Source organism: Nelumbo lutea, chromosome 8 (genome assembly GCF_056320005.1).
Source record: "Nelumbo lutea isolate HS-2025 chromosome 8, American lotus-T2T, whole genome shotgun sequence".
In the NCBI taxonomy this organism is placed as follows: domain Eukaryota; kingdom Viridiplantae; phylum Streptophyta; class Magnoliopsida; order Proteales; family Nelumbonaceae; genus Nelumbo; species Nelumbo lutea.
Window position 1 is genome coordinate 28,821,208 of NC_142691.1, and position 9,592 is coordinate 28,830,799.

General features: G+C 36.6%; 1 protein-coding gene across 2 annotated transcripts; it reads left to right on the forward strand.

Annotated features, from left to right (window-relative positions):
* Window positions 1-2,291: 2,291 nt before the first annotated feature.
* LOC148843619 (E3 ubiquitin-protein ligase DA2L-like) lies at window positions 2,292-9,363 on the forward strand. 2 transcript variants are annotated; one of them, XM_088958101.1, is made up of 9 exons: window positions 2,292-2,766; window positions 2,870-2,921; window positions 3,048-3,093; window positions 4,657-4,738; window positions 4,840-4,981; window positions 5,121-5,208; window positions 7,995-8,061; window positions 8,207-8,689; window positions 8,780-9,363. In XM_088958101.1, the coding sequence occupies exons 1-9, from the start codon at window positions 2,572-2,574 to the stop codon at window positions 8,819-8,821; spliced, it is 1,197 nt and encodes a 398-aa protein (XP_088814227.1). In that variant the 5' UTR covers window positions 2,292-2,571; the 3' UTR covers window positions 8,822-9,363. The 2 variants fall into 2 exon arrangements, with proteins under 2 accessions (XP_088814227.1, XP_088814226.1); XM_088958100.1 differs by having other exon boundaries at window positions 8,207-8,917.
* The last annotated feature ends 229 nt before the right edge of the window (window positions 9,364-9,592 follow it).

Sequence of the window (9,592 nt, forward strand, 5' to 3'; positions counted from 1 at the left end):
CAAACACAATGTTATGTCATCTCAAAGTTTTTTTGGAGGAATTCATAGGTGCTTGTTAACTTGGGGCCGTTTGGCAAGTCTTTTTTAAAAAATCTTATGGAAGCTTTGACAGTCAAAAGGCAATATGGGCTTTTGTTGGGCTTTTGTATCAAGATTTTAAGAGTTTGAAGATCATTTGATTAAAGCGAGTCTTTCTGCATAAAGATAAGTTGAAAAAAGGAAAAAAACTCCATTTAGAGTTTCTCGAAAATAATCCAAAATAGGTTTTTCATGTCTTTAAAAAATTACAGTTTTTAGTGGTTAGATCTTTTTCCAACTAAACAGAAAAAGACTAAAATAAGATTTATAAGTTTCTAAAATACCGATAGCCCATTCAAAAATACACGCCAAACAGCCTTAACTAACCAATCTGCCATTTGATTTCTCTCTCTTCACTTATGAGAGTATGTAATCATCAGAGATCTGCCTTCCATGATGCAAAGACTCTCTTTTAATACCGTTGAACACTTCCACCTTGATGGAGTCATGGAGTTGACTCCAATTGGACTAGCTTTTGCTCGAAGGACTCCGCCTGAATGATCCATAGAGAGCGCATAACCCATTGCTTGCTTGCTCTTGAGGCATCAAAATTGATTTTGATCGTTCCTTCCTGAAAGGGTTCCGTTTGACCCAAATCCTTGGTTTTCTGAGGCCTCTCAAAGTTTTCAATATATTTGGTGTTCTAAGTTTCTAACTGAATCGACGGGTCGATGACTTAACCAACGTATCAAAGCGTATTTGGTAAATTTCCAAGTATTAAAACAACCAGACTCAAAAATGGGATCGGATGAGAGATCAAACGATTGACAGTCCGGTCAACTACGGCTCGAAAACACTGGTCGGACCACGTGAACTCTCCCTTACAAACATTTATTTCCAAGTTCCTACTGATGTGAACTCCAATTAATGATACGCACCAGGTTTCCCGCCTATATGTCAGACATGTCAATTCCCCTCCTACCTTAAATGTCAGTACCTGAAAAAACATGCTTCATTTTCAATTATTCATAAATGCTGATGTGGCAATCTTTATTTTTTATTTTTTATTATTTTTGCTTCAGATGTTGACGTGGCAATCTGGTGCATTGAATTCTTTCATGAAACATATCCTTGTCAGTTGCCAGACACCCTCCATTATGGGCCAGCAATGGGATTGCATATTTACTACTTACGGTGCATATTTACTACTTACGGTGCAAGCATTGAGCAGCACCTATTAATTGGCTTTGGAGGGAAGGAGATGCTTTTGACGCTAAAGATCATCAATCAATATGATTCCTTTGGACATGGTGGCCCACAAGTTTGTTTAAGAAATTAGTGGGGCCCCAAGTAATAAATATCATAACTGGGGCATTTGGGCCACCTTTTCCTTTGCTGGAGACCGTTGGATTATATTTTTCTGGTCCATGCTTCACTGAATAGATGAACTATGGATCTCTGTCTCTCATTGATTCGCTTCTTTACTCAGCAATTCCTCTGAAACTTCCTAGTTGGGCCAGTCTTGCAAAATTTGGCCTAAGTTACTTGCTCAAGCTAGGAATATTTGTTGTCTAAGAAATCTTTTATTACTGACATTTCCATAAAGAAATGAATAAAGTGAGACACTGAGACATTTATTTATTATAAATTATGATGCTATGTTCCATCATCTGTAGACTGAAACTTTCCGCATTGAACACTTTTGACAGTTTATTCCTTGGATTATTTGTTGTTTATTTATCACCATTTATTGCTTTCTTTAATTCTTTGAGTCAGGGTGGAGACAGAAGATATGGGCTTGAATTGGTCTGAGGTATGGGCCAGGCCCATTATCTCCTTTGGGTTGCCCGACACAAAATTTTGTCTAAACCCCAGAAAAATAAATCAATAATAAGATTAGATGTTCGGAAGTTTTGACAATTCGAATATTATATACACAGTGATGCTTATAGATTGTTATTTCTATCTATGAAAGAGTAAAGTTTGAGTTGTACCTTGAACTGCACGGAAAAGGAACCATGATTGCACATGCAACTATGCAAGATGAATGATTTGGGGGGCCCATTAGGATGACAATGTGATAACTGGGCCCTTGGCGATGGGATCATCCAGAAAAGCCCATGTCCAATCTACCGACCATTTTTGGCATTCTCCGTTAGGATCAAATGTCATAGTGAGGGTAAATTTGTATTGTACTAGTACAAACAAATCATTTTACGTGCTCTGGGAAGCAAAACAAAACAAGACAGATCCAGTTGGAAATTGGATTAATCACGTCCATGTCACCAACATGCCAAGGATAATTCCGTCAAATACTCAATACTCGAAACAAAGAAATCAAATCAAAGCTGTCTACTTTGCTTTACTTTTGAGCGGTCTCTCTCTCTCTCTAGTCTCTCCCCGCTTCTTTGCGTCTCTGCAGAAAATCAAAATACGGTTAAAGAACCCATGAATAAATGGGGTGTGAGAAAGAAGAAACCCTAACACCTAACACCAAACACCAGTAGAAGAAATAAAGAAATGACAAGAAACGGAAACCGATGAAGAACATCGATGGGGAATCGGATTTGCAGGAAGAGTACGGTCGAGGAGCGGTTCACGAGGCCGCAGCGGCTCGTTCGCGCCCCGTCCAACGTCGACTACAAGACGCTTCGGAAGCTTATTCTATCTCAAAAGCTCGCGCCTTGCTTTGATGGCATCGAAGAGTCTAATAATCCTGATCATGAAGAATGCCCAATTTGTTTCTTCGTAATAACTCCTGCTGATTCCTTTCTTTAGAAAAAAAAGGGTTTTAGTGGTTTTTTTGCTAATACTGTGGCGGTTTTGGTGTTGGGTTTGTATTTTTTCTCAGTATTATCCGAGTTTGAATCGGTCGAGATGTTGTACGAAGGGCATTTGCACCGGTATGTTGGCGTTCTCGTTGGGATTTTCGAGAACTCTCTCTCTCTCTATCTGTGTTTGTTATTTTTATTTTTATCTTAGTGAGTTTGATGTCTAATTGGGTGTTCCTTTGTGTGGTTTTACTGCAGAATGCTTTTGGCAGATCAGGCCTTCAAATGCTATGCATTCTCTTCAGTATCCTCATAAAATCATAATTGCTTGGATTGCTTATTTCTTTGTCTGTTGGTTATTTTTCGTGAGTTGGCGGTTGGTTACTTTTATTTTTTTGATATTCTGCATTTGAGTTCTTCTGTTTATTTTTTGATCTTCTATGTTTGTGTACAAATGGGGGTTGCTTCTGTTAGAGGAGAACTGGCAATTTTCTGTTCTTCTGAAAAGTAATAAATAAATGAAATTGAACCCTTTTGTAGATTATAATGTAAATGGGTTCCCAGACAATTTATGTCTACCGAAAAGATGATTTAAAGTTAAAAACAGAAATGGCGAACCTGCTCAAAACTTGGGTTATAAACTTGGAAGTAATCTAAAATGAATTATTTGAGTAAAGAAAGAAAGTAATCAAATACAAGCAAAGTTGAATAGCTAGATTAATGAAAAAACTATGCTTGGTTGGAAAATTCATATAATGACATATCTGCTGCTTGAGATAAAAATCCTTACTTGAAGTAGTTATTACAAATGGAGACTGATGAATCAGCTGGAAAATATCAGATAATCTTTCACCATTGGAAAGCCTGTAGAGTCCTAGTAATTTTTGCATGGATAGTACTAACTTTGTCTTGGACAATCTAGGCTAAAAATGTATTTAATAACCAAAAGAAATACTAAACTTACTCATATGCTACTTTTGTCATATCTATTGCAACATTAAAAGGACAATGGAAAAATAAATTGGGATGAAGACAACATTATAAAGCACAAAATACCGATATAGAAAGCCCACAGCTGCATTTGGCAACAGTACAAACGTTGAACCAAAGCAAATTTGTACTCTGGTTCAGTTTTTCTGGTATGTCATAAGCATATATTTGTGTACCAAAAATGATAGCAATTATATTTTTTCTGATATGTTTGCATTCAAAATGGGAGAAAAGGTTGCTTCCAAAAAATGGATGCAAACTTTGCACTCGAAATTGGTCATTTTAAAAAGGTAGATTCCAATATTTCGAATTCATGTTTGTACCCATCACAACCAAAACCATTTTGGTAAGAATGCAAAATTTATCAATGCAAAACGAAAACTAACTTTGATTTTTTCATGAACTGTGCAATATTTGCACTTTTATCAAGCACAAGCCTAAGGGACAAAATGCTAAATAGGCATGGAGGTTTTAACCTTTTGACCTTGACAGGATTGTGTTCTTCATGGATGTTTTTCTGGCATATGTATACAATACAAAGGTAATATATGGAAAACAAAACTATCCACTTATTTAACTGAACACATGGGTGTAAGATTTCTTTTAGCTCACAAAACACTGAACCATGTAGTTCTCTGTGGTTTCTGAGGAACCATTATAAAATACATGGCTTTTTTTCAGCCCTACTTTAATGATTTTAAGTCTGAGAAAATTGAATCCTTTCTGGTTAATGTGTCATTTTTATGTTGTTTTCATGTTGAATAATGGATTATAGTTTTGTAATTTAATTTTTCAGTGTGGAGAAGGTTATACCTGTGTGATTTCCAAAAACGGAAATTATTCATTTCTTTTAGATTGTATCCTTAGCTGGCAAAAGGTGCCCATTCTGCAAAACTCCAAGTTATACTGTCGAATACCGTGGTGCTAGGACACAAGAAGAAAAGGACCTTGAGCAAGCTGTATGGGTCCTTAACTCTGATTCTCTTTTGTTTCAGATAGTTATAGTGTATTATCTGTTTGAGGAGTTGAATGTACATGCATTGGGTTGTTGGTGGTTCAGGAAGAACAGAGGGTTATTGAGGCCAAAATAAGAATGCAGTTGCTAGAATCACAAAATTCAGATCAGGTCATTGTAAACAACTGGAATTCCTCTTCTTTGGGAGTTCAATCTTCAGTCATTGGCTCCAGGGAATTATCGAATGGTGCATCTCTTGATCTTCAGTTATGATACATTGTACATATTTCAGTTGGATGCCATAATGGCTTACTGCCACTGATATGCAACTCTCGTTATTTCTCTCCATATTTTTTTAACTAAGCTTTTTTTGATGGAATGAGCAGGTAGATTACCGGACATAGAGAACAGAGATCTATCTTTAGTGGGTCAGGGAATCCAGGTTGCTGGATCTCCTGGAAGTGTATGGGAGAGGTTCATTATATTCTTTTTCTTCTATTTTATGGCATTAAGTTTTTACAGTATTAAAGTTTCTGTATAAATTGATTAATAGTGTGTTTGAAGAAACTCTGCTAATAATTTATTCTAATTACCATGAAAATTATTTAGTAACCCTGGTATTCTTTTCCTCACTTTTTCTGGGTCCATTCAATATGTGATAGGAATACTAATTGAAGAATCTATTTTTGATGTTTGAGGTATTTTAGATGGATAACTGAATCTTGTTGATTGATTTGTTAATGGTTATTATAGAAAAATGTTGACCCACTGTCCCTAAATATGCCAACTATCCTGCCTAGGATTTGGAGTTGCCATCAATTCTGTAGCCTTCATAACTTTTGCAGGATCTCTTATATTAGATGTGTTTATTTTTCACAGGGATTTACAATTTTAAATTCTTGTCTTTAGCTCTGGCTTAGGTATGAGATATTAGTTCCCACCTAGGAAGACTTAAGCTCATGCTGAGATGCACTTCCAAAATTTTGTCAATCCTTCTCTCATAAGATTAAAAATATGTTAAAGCATCACATATTTAAATAAGAGGCTTGCGGTATTTCAGATTTTGCTGAAGTTTTCTTATTGTTGTTGCTTTTTTGGACAAGTAATAAGGAGTTTTATTATTCCTGTTGTTGGAAGTTTGTAAGTTGTTAGGGGGTAGCCCATCCCCATACCCATAACCCCCAACTAGGGGTGTTAATAGACCAGGTTTTGTCCAATTTGATCTGCTTTGATTTAAATTCATTAACATGTGGTCTGAATCTGATCCAATCTGAATCCAATTAAGAGCTCCAATCCAATCCATTTTAATGCAAATGGGTTGAAATAGACTTGGTCCTTTATGAACTGGACTAACTAAAATAAAAAAAAAATCATTTTAAACTACAGAAAATAACATAAATTAAAAGTAACAAAAATAAAAATTAAAAAGCTAGGAAGTAAAAATAAAGATTATAGAAAACTACTGAAATAGCAAACAGAAAGAATACAAAAAAAAAAAAAAAAGAATTGCAAGAGAGAGAGAGAGAGAGCAATAAAGGAGGGGGGAGAGAGAATGGAACAGAGAGAAAAAGAGTGAGACAGAGCAGAGAGAGAAAGAAAGAGTGAGATAGAGATAAAACGACATATAGAAGGAAGAGAGAGAGAGAGAGAGAGAGAGAGAGAGAGAGAGAGAGAGAATGGTCCAGAAGAAAATAGAAGAGGGAATCCATATCTTTTATTGAATTCAAAATTTAAGACGAGAAAGGACAAAAAACACTCAGGTTTTGTGTATTGGGTCAGTGGAATTTGGACGGACCATTGGACAATTGAACTATGTACATTCCAAACAGAAAAACACATTGGGCGTTTTAACTCTGGACTGGTCCAATCCAATGTCTTATTGCACCATTCAATCCATTCTAATCATATAGGGTCCAGACCAAACCCAGTCCATTGACACCCCTACCCCCAAACTTGGTGGCAGAGGGATTTGATCCCAAGTCTCCATGACAATGAGCCGGAGACCCTACCAACTGAGCCACCATCAGTTGGTATACATAATGTGGTGATCACTAATAAAGTCCCTGTTGTACTCAATTGAAAATTGGACATTTATTTTATGCTTCTTAGCCTTTTTCTTTTGTCTAGATTAATCGTTTTTAATACTTTCACTGTATATTGTATTTGTATGCCTGTGTATCACCTTTACTTTATTAGTATATGTTATGAAAAGAAATTATAAATAATGAAAACAAATACAGAGAACACACAAGATTTACATGGTTCAATATTTCCTTTTTTGCATATGTCCTTGGAAGATCCCTGTGAAATCCACTACTCTCAGTTCAACTCTGTACAACTCTAGTGAAACAAGCTAGTATATATAGATCACTGAATTAGGTTTCTTAGGGTTCCTAATATGTTTACGATTGAGAGTAAAACATATATAAAAGAAATTCATCTGTGCAGGTGTTGTATGGAACTATAGATGAAATGCACATACCATTTAGGCCCTGGACAGCTGGACCCCTGTCTGGAGGTGCTCGACTCCCCCCAGATCATCCCAATTCCCTGTCATCAACTTGTGTTGTCAATATATGCATATCATATATGTATCGGTGTACCCAGATACAGATGGATACCCCGATTCAAAATGATTTGATAAAATTTAAAAGTTTACAAATGTGGGCCCCCCGCCCTCTAATGATTATAAAAAAATACAAAAAAAAGCAAGAGGTGTATCGGTGATATCTACACACACCAATACCCAACTCTGGGTATCTGGCATATTTATATTTCAGTCCTTGGTGTTGAGTGCAAGGGAGTTCTGCAAAGCTGAGATGGTGAGCAAATCAGACCTATTTCTTGGCTGGGCTTGGTCCAGTGTATATTGAGCCTCATATTGTCCCTTTGGTTTTATTCATGCTTTCAAGTTGGTAATAGCTTGACCCAGGTTCTGTTAGTTCCATTCTTCCTGATTAGACCATGTGCATACCTGTTGCTTATTTTCAGAACTGGCCTAAGGCAGAGTATCATCCATAACACTTAGCATGTAGTTGAATGATTAGTTCAATATGGGGTTAATTGTTCTTGTTTCATTCACCATCTCCACGCTTTTATAACAATTAAATTTAGGATGTACTTAGCTTCCATGTTTTTTGACATTTTTTTTATTTTATTTTGGAGTTTTCTGTTTGAATGATTTTTCGTATGTACTTAGTTTCCATTTCATTTAGTATTTCTGAAATGCATTATTGTATTTACTGATTACTCTTTTGCAGGTATGATGAATTTGGAGTAGATCTTGAAGACATTATGATGATGGAAGCTATATGGCAATCTATCAAGGTTGGTCTGCTGCTAGTTTTACTTTGGTTCTTTGAGGTTTGATTTTGGATTTCATTCTAAATGATTAAAATAAAATATATTTCACTTAATGGTGGAAATCGTATTTCTTATCCCTTGATTTGAATTGTTAATTACCCTTCTTTAGGATACTAGACTACTGGAAGGTACAGCTCAGCAATCATTAGGATCCATTGACACAGCTAGTGATTGTCATGTGTCAAACCAAACTGGGTCATATTTGGCACTAGTTGGTCAAGCGGCAGTTCCCTCGGATTCAGTAACTGGTGGAGTTGCAGTTGCAATTGCAAGACTGGCACATGAAAATAATTTCCGTTCAGAAATGTCCCAACCAATTCAGGATCTTAGTCAGGCCTACCAGTACCAATATGAAAATGCTATAGGACATCATAGCTGCATTCCGAGTAATACATATTGTGATGCAGACATACCAATTAGGTCTGATTTAGAGCAAGAGTTTGATGATACAGAGTCAGAAAATTGTTGCCTGGAAAGCTCTTGTTCCGCAACTGAGGATGATTCCTGGGGATCATTCTCTGCCTATCCCCTAAATGGGAGCCAACATTCATCAGATGGGTTCATCTCCGATGAAGATCTGACAGCAGAGATGGTTAGTGATGATGAATCCTCATGTGTAAGCAGCCCTCATACAATCTCTGATTCATCATATGGAAGCCTAAATTCTTTATGACATTGGCAGGAACCCAAGACTTTTGCAGCTTTCAGGCCCTACTACAGTTGAGAGGCATGCTGTTTTCTAACTTTGGCACATGATCCTGTGACATTTCATTGGCTATCTTAGAAATGGCAAACATCTAAGGGCAAAGATCGTGCCCAAGAGCTGGTATTATGATTGTCATGGTGTTTGAATAACTTTAGCTACCAAATGGTACCTATCTTGAAGAAGAATGGTAAGCCAAGACCCCTGTTGCCATTCAACCTTTAGCATTCCGAGCTGGAGTGGAGAAGAGAAATATAAATTATGTCATATGGGTTTTGGTCATTTCTTTTTTCATATAAGAAAAAATGAAAAACAAAATGAAAGGACCCGATTGATATTTAGGGCATGTTGTATCATGAGTGTACTTTGTGCATTTATGTAATCTTGATATGCATATATAGGTGATTGTCATAGGGATCAAACATCAAAGTAACTTTTAGAGCCATGTCTTTGGTGCTGTTTAATTTTCTTTAAAGTTGCAGATGAAGGGGAAGTTGACAATATAGATGACCACTGTAAGATAATATGGCTGTGTTAAGATGTTTTCTATATTTACCATGTTATAGCTTGTAGCAGTGGTTCAATTTTTTCGGGTTGTTTACGAAGACATTCATTCAGTTTCATACTATACCTCTGCATTATTGCTGAACTTGTCATTTCCCAGTGGTTGAGATGGTCGCATACCCTTCTTGCAAGAGGTGTGGGATCAAACCCATAGATCCACAGGCTCTCACTGGTATGGCCAGTGGGCCTCACATGCACCCCGCTCTCTCACCCTGTTTCTCTTGTAGA

What these genes read in the sequence shown, in the direction of transcription:
- LOC148843619 (XM_088958100.1), top strand. Translation starts at nt 2,572, where the DNA reads ATGGGGAATCGGATTTGCAGGAAGAGTACGGTCGAGGAGCGGTTCACG. An exon ending in AAAAGGACCTTGAGCAAGCT is followed by an intron (nt 4,739 to 4,839) that starts GTATGGGTCCTT and finishes TTGGTGGTTCAG; the next exon opens with GAAGAACAGAGGGTTATTGA. An exon ending in CCTGGAAGTGTATGGGAGAG is followed by an intron (nt 5,209 to 7,994) that starts GTTCATTATATT and finishes ACTCTTTTGCAG; the next exon opens with GTATGATGAATTTGGAGTAG.